This window comes from Penicillium angulare (assembly GCF_028827245.1).
Source record: "Penicillium angulare strain IBT 27051 chromosome Unknown utg000012l_segment0_segment0, whole genome shotgun sequence".
Classification (NCBI taxonomy): domain Eukaryota; kingdom Fungi; phylum Ascomycota; class Eurotiomycetes; order Eurotiales; family Aspergillaceae; genus Penicillium; species Penicillium angulare.
In genome coordinates, this window is record NW_026623171.1 from 1,015,676 (window position 1) to 1,032,778 (window position 17,103).

The 17,103-nt window shown below is 46.9% G+C and overlaps 9 protein-coding genes across 9 annotated transcripts; 5 read left to right on the forward strand and 4 right to left on the reverse strand.

Moving 5' to 3' along the window:
- Positions 1-277: 277 nt before the first annotated feature.
- On the reverse strand, positions 278-1,926 carry N7478_013026 (adaptor protein STE50; the record flags this gene model as incomplete). Its single annotated transcript, XM_056929236.1, has 3 exons — positions 278-1,338; positions 1,427-1,588; positions 1,656-1,926. The coding sequence occupies 3 exons, from the start codon at positions 1,924-1,926 to the stop codon at positions 278-280; spliced, it is 1,494 nt and encodes a 497-aa protein (XP_056772598.1).
- Positions 1,927-4,116: 2,190 nt separating this feature from the next.
- Positions 4,117-4,611, forward strand: N7478_013027 (uncharacterized protein; the record flags this gene model as incomplete). The annotated part of the gene is made up of 1 exon (XM_056929237.1): positions 4,117-4,611. The coding sequence occupies one exon, from the start codon at positions 4,117-4,119 to the stop codon at positions 4,609-4,611; it is 495 nt and encodes a 164-aa protein (XP_056772599.1).
- Positions 4,612-6,930: 2,319 nt separating this feature from the next.
- Positions 6,931-7,596, forward strand: N7478_013028 (alpha/beta fold hydrolase; the record flags this gene model as incomplete). Its single annotated transcript, XM_056929238.1, has 1 exon — positions 6,931-7,596. The coding sequence occupies one exon, from the start codon at positions 6,931-6,933 to the stop codon at positions 7,594-7,596; it is 666 nt and encodes a 221-aa protein (XP_056772600.1).
- Positions 7,597-7,715: 119 nt separating this feature from the next.
- On the reverse strand, positions 7,716-8,983 carry N7478_013029 (alpha/beta hydrolase; the record flags this gene model as incomplete). The annotated part of the gene is made up of 3 exons (XM_056929239.1): positions 7,716-7,881; positions 7,938-8,706; positions 8,830-8,983. 3 exons carry the CDS (start codon positions 8,981-8,983, stop codon positions 7,716-7,718), a joined length of 1,089 nt encoding a protein of 362 aa, XP_056772601.1.
- A 458-nt stretch (positions 8,984-9,441) lies between these two features.
- Positions 9,442-10,351, forward strand: N7478_013030 (SDR family NAD(P)-dependent oxidoreductase; the record flags this gene model as incomplete). Its single annotated transcript, XM_056929240.1, has 2 exons — positions 9,442-10,062; positions 10,118-10,351. 2 exons carry the CDS (start codon positions 9,442-9,444, stop codon positions 10,349-10,351), a joined length of 855 nt encoding a protein of 284 aa, XP_056772602.1.
- A 219-nt stretch (positions 10,352-10,570) lies between these two features.
- N7478_013031 (HpcH/HpaI aldolase family protein) lies at positions 10,571-11,371 on the reverse strand (the record flags this gene model as incomplete). Its single annotated transcript, XM_056929241.1, has 1 exon — positions 10,571-11,371. One exon carries the CDS (start codon positions 11,369-11,371, stop codon positions 10,571-10,573), a length of 801 nt encoding a protein of 266 aa, XP_056772603.1.
- Positions 11,372-12,155: 784 nt separating this feature from the next.
- Positions 12,156-13,679, forward strand: N7478_013032 (uncharacterized protein; the record flags this gene model as incomplete). Its single annotated transcript, XM_056929242.1, has 1 exon — positions 12,156-13,679. The coding sequence occupies one exon, from the start codon at positions 12,156-12,158 to the stop codon at positions 13,677-13,679; it is 1,524 nt and encodes a 507-aa protein (XP_056772604.1).
- Positions 13,680-14,213: 534 nt separating this feature from the next.
- On the forward strand, positions 14,214-16,172 carry N7478_013033 (uncharacterized protein; the record flags this gene model as incomplete). The annotated part of the gene is made up of 1 exon (XM_056929243.1): positions 14,214-16,172. One exon carries the CDS (start codon positions 14,214-14,216, stop codon positions 16,170-16,172), a length of 1,959 nt encoding a protein of 652 aa, XP_056772605.1.
- Positions 16,173-16,404: 232 nt separating this feature from the next.
- Positions 16,405-16,875, reverse strand: N7478_013034 (RidA family protein; the record flags this gene model as incomplete). The annotated part of the gene is made up of 3 exons (XM_056929244.1): positions 16,405-16,629; positions 16,697-16,770; positions 16,824-16,875. 3 exons carry the CDS (start codon positions 16,873-16,875, stop codon positions 16,405-16,407), a joined length of 351 nt encoding a protein of 116 aa, XP_056772606.1.
- Between the last annotated feature and the right edge of the window lie 228 nt (positions 16,876-17,103).

A 17,103-nucleotide genomic window follows, 5' to 3' on the forward strand; every position in this document is an offset into this window, starting at 1 on the left:
TGCCCGCCAAAAAAAAAGAAGAAGGAAAAAAGCAAGTCAAGTACCAAAGTTTCCAAGGGTCCAGAATTTGTATGCTGCAAAAGTCTTGTCGTAACTTTACAGTAGAGGAATATGAGAGCGCATTGACAATGCAGGAATAGGACCAGTATGAGAAGGGAAGGGGTAATAAATAAATAAGATGCAACGAAGAGAAAGTCTCATACCAAAGTTGTCGCAAAACTCATGGGTATCTCAAAATTGAGCGATGGACACATGCGGGAAGGGAGGATTGACAAGATCATAAAACGCCTCCCGGTAGGTTGATTTGTCCAGGTCTTCCGCCGCTTTCAAATCCAGCACTGGGGGGAGCTGAGCCGGTGGGTGGTGGATACGGATTTTCAGGATGTATTCTTCGCAGCATGAACATTGGCTTTCGGCCCTCTCTCTCTAATTGTTTGAAGAGAAGAAGCGGTTTCTCATCCAGCCCTAAGCATCTTTCTTGATCCCCATAGACGATGTAGAGCGCATAATCTTTGGGATCATGGTTAATGTTATATTTCCTCAGTGCAGCCGGTAGAACTTTGTAGCAAGGATCCTCCCAAGAAACGCGAAATGATTTGAATATCTCCACACTTGAAGGGCCGGCACCTCGGGAATCAATTCTGGACCCGGATGATGGTGTTTCGGTCCGAGCGGTCAGCGGCTGACTGGGTGTGAGCCTGTCTGAACGAGAGGGCGCCCTAGGGGTTTCTTCGGGATGGTCGTACATCGCACGAGATAATGTAGAGCCAGGTTGGTTATACGATCGGGGATTGAGGGTTTGATGTTGAGAAATATGTGCATTCGGGGAAGTTGGTGATGGGACACCTGGGGAAGGCTGTAAACCACTATTTCTTGAAGCGGACAGATGGGAGGATGCAGTCATCGCCGCAGCAGATGGATCCAGATTCCCCCCATCGTGGTAATTCCTACCTTCGTAGACCGAAGGTGGGATGTGTGTTGGGGAATTAGTCTTAGGTGTGTTGCCGCCGTATGCGCGCTTCGAGAACGCGCGAGCCAATTTTGAGGACGAGGAGTTGTCAGTGACAGTGATCTGTGAGGGCGATATGAGAGTCGCGCTATCAGAGTAGTTGTCTGTGGAAGAACCCATTGAGGAAGAAGGGGGAGGCAGCGGTTGAGATCGATCTTTAGCCATTTTGATCATGGGTAGGATTTCTTCCCGTAACCGTCGATACTCGTCTGCAAGCCGTCGCAATTCTGTTTCGACTGAATATATTTTCTGGTCTCGAATCTGGATAGATTGAATTAAACGAGCAATATCATCTTGGGTGGCGTTTTCATTCATGCTCTGATCGGCGGCTGTATAGGCAAAGTCAGTAAAGAAAAAACCCCCCCCCCCCCCCAACGAATGAATAAAATATTCGCAGATATCATAAGGAAGTCCTACAAAGTGGTATATAGTGGTCGACGTCGAGTGGAACATTCTGTCTAACTTTGATCTCATAGACACTCTTTAAAATGGTCAATCGGTGGCCCACGCTGTTGATTCCCATTTCTTTCAGTTCGTCATGCCTCAATGCAATGAGTGCCTCTCCCACAATTCCATTTTCTGCCAGGTGACCCGTTAGACTATCAAGTATACCAAAGCTTTGCCAGAGAATGGGAATTCTACTCACCACGAAAAGTTTCACAATATTGGAGTAATCCTTGCGATGTCAGAAACTCTATGCATTCATTGGCTGTCCACTCGGAGATTATCGCACGGGGGGTACGAGGAATATCACTGGGGTATCCAAATTTTGTGGGCGTATGTTCAGAGGAAGGAATGTCGGAATCGATAGGAGAAGCCTCAGAATCCGTTTGGAGGTGTGGCGACGTTATCACACTGCGCTCGTACTCGTCATCCGCATCAGAATCTCCATCGTGGAACGATGTATGGAGGGACATGGTTCGATGGTCTTCTTGGCTGCGAAACATTCAGACCAGGTTTATATATCTGATTTAGCGCCGCGTCGCCAGGTTGCGAGGGATGACAGCTCTGGAAGGATATGCGACAGATATAATCAAACACGCAGGAGGGGGGTAGGGTTCGGCGCAGGCGAGAATGGAAAGTTGGAGGTGTTCGAGGACATCAATATCGAAGTGTCTAAGGTTGTAATGGTAAAGAATTCAGACGAAAGGGCGTGTCAATCGAAAGATGAATTTCTGCGGCGACGTGTTGTAGCGAATAGCCGCCCGGGAGTGAATGACAACTTTGGGTAGGCGCGGGTAGCCAGAGCGGGGAAAGCTGCCCGGCGCGAAGAGGCGATTTTGGCTCCCAAGAGGTTTCGGAGGTTCAAATGTGTATATACTCCCAGGTTATACCTAGGTTGAAGAGGCAAATCCTATGGGCTGTCGTTTATATGGATGGGAGAGAAACTGGGCCGAGTCCAGGGATTCTGGACTAAAAGGCGAAGCGTCGCGGGACGAGCCAAATTGCACGTGACTGGGTCTGGATTCGGAGTCGCTTGAACCATTTGCCGGGGGACTTATGTATGATGGATGGAGTACGCGATATCTAAATATGTCTTTTAAGGCCTGGTCTCTTATGCCAAGTAGATGGGGGGGGGGGAAGGCTCAAGTTTCGTTCTAACACAAAGGCAAGGAAGCTTTGCGTGGAACGATTTTCCATGCCCACTCCGAATTCCCCAGGGAACCTTCTCCGGGTGGGACCCGTCATGTCTTAGATCTTCAAGGTTGATCAACAAAAATAAAGTGCAGAACGTGGGAAAGCACTACGCTCTTCCCCACATAACTCAACTGATTAGAGGGTGATCTCAAACAGACAGAATGAGCCTGGGCAGTATAATATGGAGTTCAAGGGCCGGGTTATGGCTCAAAATCTATCTTGATACACGCTTCCAAGGTCGGTAGTATACAATGGAGGCTGAATGCTGAGTCCAGGTCATCTCCATCTGATGCACATTTTCATGCACGACACATTCGAAAGCCAACTTGTCTTAAGAATAGGGGCTTATGTCTTTCAAATGTGTTCCATGGAGGTCTGGATAGTCAGTACTATCTCACAGAAGTAATACTTCCAAACATTGAAGGTCCAGTTAAACGTTCTGAGGTTTATAGTGTTGAGAATATTGAGAATATGTACACATGACTTCTTAAATCCAAGTTTGGATCTGAGTAACGAGTACGAAGTTTACTCTCATGAAGGTCAGCGCATCAGAGTTACCATCAAATATATCAACGTAATAATCAGAGTTAGCTATTAAGTACATAGTACATATAGTAGATCTATGTTGTAATCGTTCCCATCCAAGCCGCATCTATTCACCGCCCGCGCTCCACGCCGATTGGCCTGTGCTGGAGATTCCGACCGGGGATTGATTCGATTCTTTTTTCCAATATTGGAACATTGCACCTCGCCCATTGACTTTTTAAGGTTCATTGCCTCTGTTCCTTTGTGAGCGCGAGAAATTATTCCATTGTGTGCAATGGGTGCATCTATTTAACCCGGTGTCTGTTCTCCTGGCCGACCCCATTCTCTCCTTCTCTTCCCCGGCTCGCATCAACCACACCTCCGCATTGCTAGTCGTTCTGCGCCTGGAATTTGGCCTTCATCACATGTGCAGGAAGCTTCAATCACATCTCTTAGGTTAGCCGCTGCCCTTTTTTTGTTAAACGCAACCTATACCTCCCTTGATCCAGCCCCGTCGCATGGGCCTTATTGCCACAGCGCTAATTGGGTCGCCGCCGGATTAACAGACTGGTTTGCGAAACGGTCGCCCATTCTTCATATCCACTTTTCGCGCACTGGATTCGACCTTTTCCAGCTTTGCGAGTAATCATAATCTGCTTTTCTTTGAATAAAAGTCTTTTTTCCACTAGGGGCAGGATCCCCTCTCATTTCTGCTGATCTCGCAACATCTCGACTCCAAGTCCAACTTCAACCGATCTCGGCGCATACCCTCATACCACACAGTCCTTACCTGGTGACTTTGAAGTGAACCTACACAATTAAATACGTGGTCGCTACAAGTACACCCTCCTCGTCCAATCCCTTACACCCAGAAACACACGACAGACCTGCCCCAGTCCTCTTCTCGCGGCTTTGAACCCCGCCAACACACAGCTCTCCACATCATGCCATCCTCCACCCCCGACGCCCTCGAATCTGACCTTCTCACAAAACTTTCTGCCACTTCTGCACTAGAAGATTTGCAAGAATCCCTACTCGGCGCTTTACATCGTACTGGATGGACAGAACGAGTGACCGGCCTTGCAACAGAACTTCTTCGCGCTGGCCGTTGCGAGAGCTTTGATGATGTGATGGCGGCAGTAGTGGCCTCAGCGGAAGGTAGAAGCCACCCAGCCCTAGGCTCAAAACGCTCAACAGAACAGAACGGAGATGCGACGACGAATGGTGCAAAAGAAGGGAAAGCAAACGGGACAAAGAAAGGAGATTCGGACAAGAAGAAAAACGCAGACGATACCCCATACGATCCATCGAAATATATTGAAGATGTGGATGTTCGAATTCCAGATTCCGTGGTGGATGAAGGTGTACGCGGACTGAAAGACATTTTGCGAGACATGGTTGACCTCGAAGATGAGGCTCCTAACGGCGACAAGAAATGAACAATGGAACTTTGGGCCATTGAAAATTTTAAATACGAAACTGCATGGTGGTGACTGATCTTTATGTTTATCGAATTCCTTTCTGATTTTTTTCTTTTTTTTTGGCTTTCTCCGCGGAGTATTTACTTGGGTTCATGAATGGCTACGGCATCAGATTATATCTACGATCTCTGGGCATGTGCTGGATGGGCGCCCTCCCATCAAAATGGATAGACAATGGCATTACACCGGGGAAAATTATCGTCCCCGAGAATATAAATAAAGAACTGTCAGTAGTTGTTTTAAAATAGCTTTGCATGTTGTTCACACCGTAAATAAAAAGTTAGGATGGTCTGTTCCCAGCTCATCGAACGACTTGGTGTGATCCTCCTCCCAACGCCTCGAACCAGTACTTGCAGCCTTGACTCGATTTCGTGCAACAAAATATAAGTCCAAAGCCCCAAGGATAAACATCAATATACCAAGGCAAAGAATGGTTGCAATAGTCCCCTTGAGATAACGCGGTCCGTCCACATACGTGTAGCTTACACCAAGACCTCCAACTTGACCACAAGCATTCTGAATTGGAATGAGTAAAGCCCGTCGAGAAAGTCCAACGGTGTTCACAAAAAGGAATGAAAGCGTCAGTGGAATAAGTGGTTGGACACTACAGCTAATCAGACAAAGAGCAAATATTCTTGGCACTTTCGCACTGGAAATGGCAGTTAATATCGCGAATCCAATCATTGCAACCATGGCAAGGCCTATGATGAGTGGACCACGTATTTGAAGCCGATCACTAATATAGCACCAGAAATTAGCAGAGAGAAATCCCAGAAAGCAAATAGGCACCGTAAGGAGCTGGCTCTTGACTGCGCTGAAACCGAGGCCTCTCACGATGGCAGGTAAAAAGCTTCCATAGCCCGATGACGACCAGATAACGCAGAAGTAGGCGATGAACATGCCATATATTTCGGGAGCATAAAACACAGTGAATGCCTCACGTGGGTTGACAGCTCTTCCAATGGTGTTTCCTGCTCACTGAGAGCAGGAAATTCACAGCGTTTTCTCTTCTTCTGTAAAGAACTTCTTTACATTCGCGGGCGAAGAAGGATAAAAGTATATCAGAAAAGGAGGAAACGCGATAGGAAACGCTCCTTCTATTAGGAAGAGAAGCTGCCATGACTTGAATATACTGGAGTGTATATTATGCTGAATTCCCCAAGCAATCAGCCCATTGAACGCGGCAGCTAATGACCCGAACGAATACCATAGCCCCGTTCTGACAGCTACCTCCTTTGTATACCACATAGTGAGGAATACAGTATCTATTTGGGTGAGATCTTCAGCTGCTCCAATCAAGACTCGTAATATTCCGGGAAAAACCATACCCTTTGAAAAGAGAATCATGATCGTGCAAATACCCCAGGCTATATTTGCTATTCCCAGTAAGAGAAATGCTTCCACGAATTGAATAAGAAGCCCGCCGATTGGCTGACAGACTATGTATCCTGTATAGAAGAGGGAGACGATAGTTGAAAACTGGGTTGCCGATAGATGATTGTCTTTTTTAAATCCAGCAATTTTGGCATTTCCAATATCAGAGCGATCCATAGCCGAAAAGAAATAGTTTAAGGTGCAAAGAGGCAATATTAGAAGATCAATTTTCCGTAGAATTTTGCGGTCAAGAACAATTTGCTCCTTTGTCAAGTCAGGGGTTGCAGTTTATCCTTGAATCTCCGGGATATTTTTCATGTTTCTGAGCGAAGTCTGAGAGGGATGGGGCTCTTCCTTTATTGCTAGATCTTGATGTGAGATCATATTCCCTGGGCATGCGACTAGGAGGATTTGTAAAGAGATCTTTCGAACGTTCATAGAAATGAAATGATCATAGCGCGATTGATTCTTTACCAAATATACAGGAATGTGACGTGTTCAGAGTATTTTAATGAGAAACAAACCCGTAGCATTTGGGCCTGAATTAGTCTTCCGGATAAAACGGCTCGAACCGATGCTTAAGCTGCATCGACTCGAACTTAAAAGCATTTCAGTTTTTCGTACAACCCGGGCAGGTATCATCTGCGAAACTTCAAGCTCTTTCTTTCTATTATATTGTCATAAATATGGCGGATGTTCTACCAATTGGCCTTTTCTGATATTCGAGAAACAGCCAGTTCATAAAGTATGGAATTCACGACTGTCGATAACCTTGACCCCCACATAGCTAAAGAATTGGGCTATCTGGGAAATACCCCGGCATGGAAATGTAATGCAAATAAACAATTTTGCTATTTCCTTTACGTGCCAGAAAACTATTACAATCCCAATCACTTGAAACTCATGGTTCTAATTCACAGCAGCCAACGTAATGCCCCCGAAATGCGCAAGACATTTGCTCCATTCGCTAAGAAACATTCTTACATGATCCTTTCCCCGCTATTCCCCGTCGAGACGGGGGATTTTCAAGATACTGCAGGTTACAAGGTTCTGAAGTCTGGCGAAATTCGGTATGACCTGGTTCTACTTTCAATGGTAGAAGAGGTCTACATGCGTTATACTGAGCTAGACGTTAATCGCTTCCTTCTTTTTGGTTTTAGTGGTGGAGGCCAATTTGTTCACAGATTTGCATATTTGTATACAGAGCGTCTAAAGGCAGTTGTTTGCGGTGCGCCTGGATCGAAAACGTTTCCAGATGATACTAAGCCATATCCCCAGGGCGTGAAGGATTTGGAAAGAGTGTTCGGATTGCGAATGCAATGGAAACAACTATGTACTGCTCCGACATTATTCATTGTGGGAGATGCACATACCAGTATTCTCTATACTAAAGCACGTGGGAAGTGGATTGAGGTAGCTGAAGAGGGTCGGTATGGGGGGATCGTTCGTCTTGAAGCAGCCTGGCGTACAGCTGGTGCTCGTTGCAAATTAAACGTTGTACCTGGGGTATCCCATGAGATGAATAGAATGATGAATTATGCAGAGGCTTTTTTTGAGGAACATCAGTAGCTAAAGAAAAGAGGATATTAAGAGAGTAGTATGTATGTGTATAATGTGACAGGGACTTCAATGTGCGGTTCCATATTGAGCTATTCTATCCCACCAATACGCTGTTCTCACTCCAACACTTAATCGGTCTTGATTTCGAAAGCATTGGCTGGGGGGTTACTCAATGCCCAGGTTATCCCATTACTAACAGTTTCATCCCATAACTTAGATGCTCGCTCTAAACTGTTTCCATACCGACGGAACCCATGAGGGACACCACGGTAGATCGTAGTATCAGTGGGCACCCTAGTCGCATATTAGAAATCATTGCTGCTAGTCAACGAAAAATCGAGATTGCTTACCCATTTTCACTAAGCAGCTTGGCATAGAAAAGCCCTTCATCCCGAAGGGGATCTAAGCCAGCAATTCCAAATACCGTGGGAGGTAGATTCTTGACTTCGTCCGCGGTGGCATTGCCAGGATTCATCCGGATATCGCGACCAGCACCATCTGTGCCCTCCAATCCAAGCAAGTCCCCGAAAAATTGAAGACGGCTCACGGGCAGAATTGGCGCCTCAATACATTGTACCAGACTTGACAGTTCCGGACTCCTGAGCATTGATGTGCGTGGCTCATAGTAAGGAGCGAACGTGAGACAGGGGATCATCAAAATTTGACCTCTGAGTTTGGGAAGAGTTGCAAGGCGTTTGTTCTCTCCATATAGCTGGGCAAGTGCCAAAGATGCTGATAACTGGCCACCGGCCGATATTCCACCCACAACGATTTGGTCAGCGAAGGCACCTATCTCAGTTATGTGCTCGTGAACCCAAATGAAGGCATCTTCAACATCATTCCAGGCGGTCGGGTACTTATGCACCGGAGTATGGCGATAGTTCACCTGAAAAACGGCAACGGGGGTGCCTTTTTCTTGATTCGATACGACGATGCGCGAGCAGATCGCATCTTCGGAGGAGAGGGTCCCAAAGAGATAGCCTCCTCCGTGGAGATGGATATACAATGGAAGGGGTTGCGAAATGGGGATACCAGCAGGACGGTAAGTCCGGGCTTCCAATGTCGCTCCATCACGGCTAGAAACTGTGTAGTCGTGAATCTGAACTTTGGAACTTAAACCTGAATTGGACAGTGTGAGCTTGCTGAGTTTCCCACTGAACGAAATATTGGATGTTGCCAATGTTGCCAATGTTGTATTTGGGACATGACTGTTCAATCCACATATAGAAAAGAATTACTGACCTTCCTCAACCATGGCCTTAGCTGAGGTCTTCTCACGAGTCTCATTGCTAAGATCCCTCAGTTGCTCTGCCGTGAGATCGGGGATTTGGGGCAGGGAAGGCACCAAAGCAAGCCATTCGGCGCTAGGTACGCCATATTCAGTGAAATCAGCCATATGGTAGGATTGAATAAAATATTTGGGATGTTGAGAAGTGTTTGGCCTTGGTAGTGGGGGTTAAGATCCCAGGAATTGCGGATGATCGTCGTCTTATGAAAGCCCCATAGCCCAACTTATGCAAGTCTGCAAACTCATTTCATCAGTGCGGGACCTCGGCCAGTTATTCACCCGATATTCTCCATACACTAAAAATGGATCATATCAGTTTCATATTTGAAACGCAGGCTGGCTTATTCAACGTACGCTAGCCCAGGATACTTACATGAGCAAGGCGCGCAAAGACCTCGGCTCGGGTATGATGCGTTCGCTACCCCGCAATCCTGGGCTCAAAGTGGGCAATTGTTGTCCTACCAGGCAAATAAGATGGTAGAGACTTTCTAACAATAGCTTTGTGAGAAGCAATTTGCATGTGGCTTGCAGAACAACCCATTGTTGAGTTGAGACACTGAAACATCATGACTTGCGACATAACGGCCGAGCCTCCTTCGCGCTCTTTAAAAGGAAAAGTTGCCATTATAACAGGTGCAGGGTGCCTGGGTGACGGAATCGGCAATGGTCGCGCAATTTCAATCCTCCTAGCGGATGATGGTTGTGACGTGGTTTGTTTAGATTTGAGTTTGGAGTGGGCAGACACAACGGTCAACATGATAAACTCCAAGCCAGGCCGCGGACGGGCAATTTCCTTTCAAGCAGACGTCACCTCCGAAAGCGACTGTCAAAGAGCAGTGCAGATCGCAGTGGACAAGTTCGGTCGTCTTGACATCCTAGTTAATAACGTCGGCATTGGGGGTGCTGCAGGAACCGCAGTAGAAGTGGAAATGACTGAGTGGGCTAAAGGCATGGAAGTGAATGTCTCAAGTATGGTTCAAATGGCCAAGTTCGCAATCCCAGCTATGAAAAGAAACGAAGGAGAAAGCAAGGGGAGTGTCGTGAATATGGGTAGTGTTGCTGGATTGAAAGGTGGCACGCCGCATCTGCTTTATCCAACTGCTAAAGGCGCAATTGTCAATATGACGCGTGCAATGGCTGCACATCATGCCACGGATGGTATTCGAGTCAACTGTGTTTGTCCAGGAGTAAGGCATAACCCTAACTCTTATTTTCGTGTTCCCAGGCTGACTCGCCAAACAGATGTTATACACACCTATGATGTACGGCAAAGGTATGAGTGAAGAAGCACGAGAGGCAAGACGCAAGCGCAGTTTATTGGGTACTGAGGGGAACGGATGGGATTGTGCTGGTGCAGTAGCATTCTTGGTGGGGCCCCATGCGCGTTGGATCACAGGTGTTATTCTTCCGGTTGATGCAGGTACCACCGCAGCAGTAGGCATTGGCATGACCAAGAGTGCTAGCGTAAATGGATAAACTGTTTACCACTACATACCAAATACATTACCAATTGAATATCTAATCAATGATACTTCAAAACAAGTACCTTGGCTGCTGAAACTTCGCAAAGGGAGGGGGGGTGACTTATTTGATAAGACAATTAGATTGAACATTTAAAGCTGTCTTGAAATCCGCTGCTATCTAATATTCCTTCTTTCTATTTTCTTCTTTTCTTCATAAGGACTCGACAACTCTTCATGAGCGTGCAATCTCAAACTCAGCCATATACCAGTTTTGAATGGCCTTGGTATCACCTGTGATTGCCACCGTATCGTATCTGTGCCTCTCTTCCTTCGCAACTGTTCCATTATTAACCATGCGTGCAGCCCATTTGCCGTGTTTTCTCGCGGCGGTAACGATCTTATCAATGGCGGCCACAAATTCTGGCTCATCACCACGAGCAGGTGTGTATCCCAGAAGAGACTGTGCTAAATCATTGGGTCCGATGAAAACCACATCTACGCCAGGAACAGCACAGATGGCGTCCACATTTTCGACACCGGCGCGTGTCTCAATTTGAATCATGGTCAGAATGGTCTCATTGGCAGCCTTCATATATTCAGGTGTTGTGAGCCCATGGCCAATAGCTGGGAAGGCTGAGCCTTGACCACGCACACCCTGCGGTGGGAATTTGGCCGATGCGACAATTTGTGTTGCTTCTTCAGCATTGTTGATCTGAGGGACCATGATACCATGGGCACCAGTGTCAAGAGCGCGCTTGATAATGTCGTGGGATGGTCCGCGAATTCGAATAATAGGGGAGACTCCTAGGGCTGAGATGGCTGAGACGGAATTGTGCATCGCATCATCGCCGATGTGGCCGTGCTCGCAGTCGATGATGATACCGTCAAGGCCAGTCAAGGCAACGATTTGGGCTTGGCGTATGGAAGGAATGGCCACAAAGGTCATCAATGGGTACTCGTCATTCTTGATCTTATTGAGTAGTCTCAATCGAGAATTCTCAATCTTGGTGGTTTGTGGGGTAGGATAACTCATTGTGATAGTTGGAAAACACTTTTTGGGATGTGAAGATTGATGAAAGAGAATTGAATTGAATTGAAGATTTACTACTTGATAAACGGATCTATTTAGCTTAATGTCTCGAAAATGTGTTTTTTTTTTTGGTAATCCTGAATGTCTCTATGGAGGAGGGAAGAGGAGGGAAGAGGAGGTGAGAGGAGGAAAGAGGAGGAAAGAGGAGGAGAGGAGCAGCATCGCAGTTGTGGATCCAAATCTCTATACAAAGAACGGGAACCAATCACAATGCAGCTTCATTTTTGACTCCACCGGGAGGAGCTCCTCTTGCCTCCCCCAACACTCCTCCGACTTTCTTCAACGCTTTCATACTCTATTATCTCCATTGACTCCTCCCAATTGACCCACCTAGCCTGTGGCCTGTACCCCGGATTACAACCAATCTGCTGGTATTCACAGACTAAACTAATCGGGGATGATAAGAATCGGAAGCTCTTCCTCCTTCCAATCAAACGCCACAGATTACTGGAACGCCTCCGCAAAGCATGTCGGGTCCGTTGTGACGGAGGCTTGACCGTTCATGTGCCAATCTATGGCCAGATCTGGATATCAAATGCCAGATAGGAGTGAATCCGTCCGTGATATGAATCCCAAGGGCCATGGCCTACTTTAGGGGCCGTCTCACCAAAATCTCCTTCATCCAAGAAATTTCACAGCTAGTCACGCTTCTGTGCCAAGCCTACTTATTTCGAACTTGGTCTTTCTTCTATATTGAACGGGTTTATTCCTTCTATTTGTCTATATAATGAGTGCATTGGAACTCAAGAAGCGTCCATGCTCGGTCCACACCGATGACAATGTGTCATCTGCTGAAGGGCAGGTCGGCCATACGACGACTGCCTATCAACGGATGCCTGAATCACTTCAGAATCTCAGCGACGAAGAGTTTCAAAGTCTCAACAAGAAGATTGTACGCAAGATCGACCTCCTTGTACTACCGACGATTGGCATTTTGTACATCTTGAACTACATCGACCGACAGAACCTGGCTGCCGCTAAACTCCAAGGAATTACTCAAGACTTGAACATGACTACAGAGCAATTCGCCACCGCGGTTTCCATCCTATTCGTTGGATATCTGCCCTTCCAGATACCTAGCAACCTCCTCATTACCAAGATCTCACGACCGGGCATGTACATCTGTCTAGCAGTGGCGATTTGGGGTGGTATTTCAGCTGCAACGGCTGCTGTGAAGACATATGGTCAACTGCTTGCGGTTCGTGCTATCCTGGGAGCAGCCGAAGCTGTATTCTTCCCAGGTGCAATCTACTACCTCTCGGCATGGTATACAAAGGTGGAACTGGGGAAAAGAATCGCTGGTCTATACATTGCCCAGCAAGTTGGCAATGCATTTGGTGGATTATTCGCTGCTGCGGTTCTTCAGCTAGATGGCGTTCACAACATATCTGGATGGCAATGGCTCTTCATCATTGAAGGAAGTGCTACTGTTGGCGTGGGAGTTATCTGTGCTTGTATTATGCCAGAATTCCCTCACAACAGCCGTATTCTCTCCCAACTAGAGCGTGATGTTGCCGTGTGGCGAATTGAGTCAGAGTCAGGTGCTGCAGAGGGATCGGAGAAAGAAGGCACTATGAAGGGCTTTTTCAAGGCTCTTTCCGACTGGAAGCTCATTCTTCTCATCCTTTGCAACATGCTATCACAGGCACAGGGATCCATTGCGAATTACTTCCCTACGCTTGTTGATTCTCTCAACTTTTCCAGCACCATCAGCCTTCTCCTCACCGCGCCTCCCTACATACTCGCCGGAGCGGTCTATTATTGCCTGATGTTTTACTCGGATCGCAAGAATGTTGTATACCCTCTCATCATGGTGTGTATTTCTATCTCAATCGTCATGTACATCATTCCCATGGTTACTCTAAACGTGGGTGCCCGCTATTTCGCAATGATGATCCTGCCTTTCGCTTCGGTCGGACCCCAGCTCCTTCTATACAAGACCCTCAACTTGCATTTGGCTCGTCCAGTTTCCAAGCGAGCAGCGGCCTCCGCTTTAGTCAATGCCATTGGAGGTACATCAAACATCTGGGCGTCGTATCTTTACTACCAGGAGCCTCATTTCTATGCTGCCTTTGGAACCCTGATGGGCGCTGCCTTCTTGTTTGCAATCACAATTACTGTCTACCGCTGGTTGGTCTTGCGAGAGAACAGACGCTTGGACTCTGGTGATCCCGACCAAATCGCGAAGGTGATCAAAGGTGGTGTAACAGAGGAGATGATACAGCTCAACTGGCGCTACGAAATGTTTTGATAAGCACATTACACCCTGCTACGAATGACTACCTGTGTTTGTTAAGTTATAGTGAATTTATTTGTACTTTTCAAATGTTGGATTTTATGTAATCTATCTCTTCCTATGGGTCAATCGGATGTTAAACTGGCTCACTGATAACTCGCCGCAGCCTGACTGGACGTTGGCGTTGGTGAAGCCCCACTCACTGATTACAGTCTTCGTCGGCGGCGATTCGTAGACACGATAAACATTGATAGGTAATAATAACCTTTGGATTTGCTTACTTCTTCCAATTCTCTCAATGAACGACCATTAAATAGAACTCAATCACCTTGCAAATTTCGAAGAAATTTGTCAATACGAGGCGGCAAAACGAAACCTTGGACCAAGTCTTCCCGCTTACCCATCTCAGGTTTAGCCGATTTGACAGCGCGCGGAGGCAGCGGAGACTCTCCGAATATTGCGGGGGAAGATTGCCCCCGGATTTGGAGCTGTGTCAAAGAATCCCGTCCGAAATAATTCATGCACATTCGTCTCAAGACGCAGTTTGACATGGCTGACTTCCCATCACCGGAAAGAAGGCCATCTAACCATCCTTTCCAATGCATAATTTGCCAAAGTCGCTTCACTCGTCATGAAAATCTTAAACGGCATGCCACACTTCATACCCGATCGCAGGCCGAAGCTGCCATATCCTGCGACTACTGCCCATCTACCTTCTCAAGACCCGACTTGCGGAATCGTCATATGAAGCGAAAACACCCGGAGTACGATCCAAGCCCAACTAGAAAGACCGTTCGCCGAAAATCTTCTACGCCTAGAGGGTACATCAGTCGGCATAGCTCAAGCGACAAAGACAGCTCCTCGTCACCCGAATCCACCGGGGGCGTTATGCAAATACAATTCACAGGTGATGAAAGTGGTCAAATTGAAGACGGGATATACCGAAAGGCACTTGAAAGTATCTCTTTCCCAGGAACCCCGGACTTTGGAAGCAGCATGCTACCTGAAATGACCGCCGAACCGTCAAATCCCCAATCTACTGCCTTCTCCTATCAAAACCTATTCAATACCGACCAAAATAATTTCAATATCGCCCACGTCATTCCTAACAGATTATTCGAGGCGGATCTCCAAGTACCGCAGGAGGACTGGGCACCTTCTGGCCTTCAGATCACACATGGATGTCAGCTGTTTTTCAATCATGTCGCGCACTTCCTTCCATTCCTCCACCGAGCGACGTTCGAGCCCTTTAAAATTTCCCAATGCCTGCTTTTCGCGGTACTCTGCCTTGGGTATCAATACGGAGAGGATCCCGATCATGACAATGCGCAGGGCTCTGGAGTGAGACTATCACAGCAATTCTTCCGCCAAAGTCGGTCCCTTTTGAGTTCTAGTGAGGGATCAAATGACGAAACAGCCACAGACAGGATTCATATTGTCCAGTCATATTTAATTCTTCAATTGTCTGCGATGATGTATTTCTGTGGAGATGAGTCCTCAATCGGACTGGATATGCATTCTAGGATGATCTCTCTCGCTCGGTCATTCGGCCTGATGCAGCCTCTCGGGATCGAATCTTCTACAACCCAAGATCTCGATTCTTTATGGCGCGAGTTTGTTCGTGCGGAATCCCATAAGCGGACACTCTTCGCTATTCACCAAATAGATGCCCTCTGGTATCAATTCTTATCAATCCCACGCTCTATCTCGCATTTAGAGATCAAACATGATCTTCCCTGTCCAGAGGGCCAGTGGTCTGCACCATCCTCTGCAGACTGGGCACATCGCCGCCTTCTATCTGGAAATTCAGGTCCATCAGTACAATATTCAGATGCAGTCCGTCGCTTCCTTTCTCCGGGTGGTGAAATCGACTCAATACCGCCGTTTGATCCCTACGGCGCAATAAACATAGCGCAATTTCTTATCTCCAGCGCCAGAGAGATATCAGGCTGGTCGACTATGACAGGCATGCTCAGTATTGAACGATTCGGCGCCCTAAGATCGTCACTCGTTACACTTGGACCCTTTATTCGAGCCCCATCACCATCATCAACATCGGAACATATAGCATTATGTGAAGCAACTTGGGAAATTGCAATGCTTGAGCTACACATGTGGTCACCTTCACATACGGGTGGCATTGTAGCTGCTAGTATGGATGCGGTCTTGAATCATTCCACCTATCTTGCCCCTTTTTGCGAACTATTATCCGAACCTAATACTGCCAAAGCAGTTCAACCTCATGTGACATGGTTCTTACGTTATCTGAATACCAACTCTGTACCCGAGCTAGAGGCGCCATGGCTTACGCTTTATGCTTACAAGGCTTTTCTTATTGCCTGGCAACTTGTGTGTGGGGGTGCCCCTGATGCAATGGCTGTTGTTGGCGTTCAGAGCGGGGATAAGAGTGGAGCTTTGAAATGGGCTAAAGTTGTTTTCCAACGGAGAGCACGATGGCAGTTGGGAAGATTGATTCTTTCTTGCCTTGAAAATCTGGACGACGAATGACTTATGCAGATCCCCCTAATGTCCATATTACCCACTGTATTGCTACTAAGAAGCTATGCCTATTATGTGAACATTCCGATGCTACACGTAAATAAGATCTCCAAGCAGAAATAGACATCTTTCTATTATAATCTTTCTATTCATTTATTTATTCATATCATAAGGTATGGGAGACATGCAGAGCTTCCTGTCGGCATTCGAGTCCCGGTCTCTTTTTTCCTTCATGTTTTCTTTAGACCTGGGCAATGCATTCAATCTCAATCACAGTTCCGTTGCCGGGGGGAACGGCCTGAAGGCAAGAGCGGGAGGGCATAGGTTGTGGCAAGAAATCGATGTAAGCCTCGTTCATGGCGGCAAAGTCCTTCATATCGGCAAGGTACACATTATATTTGACCACCTGGTCAATAGATGACCCCGATAGTTCGAGGACTTCCTTAAGGTTTTGGAGGCAGGTTTTCTAAGAAGAGCAATGTGGTCAGCGGATATGTTAATCAATAGCAAAATCTTCACTAAATTGCACTTACTGTTGCCTGCTTAATCTCTCCTGTAGCAGTCTGACCGGCACAGAATACAAGGCCTGGGACCTTGACAGCCGGGCCTTGAAATGTATTAGCGATGTTTCAGGTGAATGTGGGGGTCTTCATCGCGTACAGTTGTGTGGCTTGGTGGGGAATTTCTCGCTGGAGATAAGTTGGCGAGACATTTTGACTTTGATTGGTCCTGGAGAACTTGTGTTTGTGTAAGAAGGAAGTTGTGAGAGTTGGATGCTTTAATTTGTGAAACAAGAGAATGGTTGAAGGACACTTAAATGTTACAAGGTTGGTGTGCACTGATAGTGGCTCCGTGGTCCAATCAGTTGGTGGGGAAATTACTGCCCGTAAATGGAGGAGTAGAGGAGTAGAGGAGCTAGAGGAGCTCTAGCTAGGGAGCA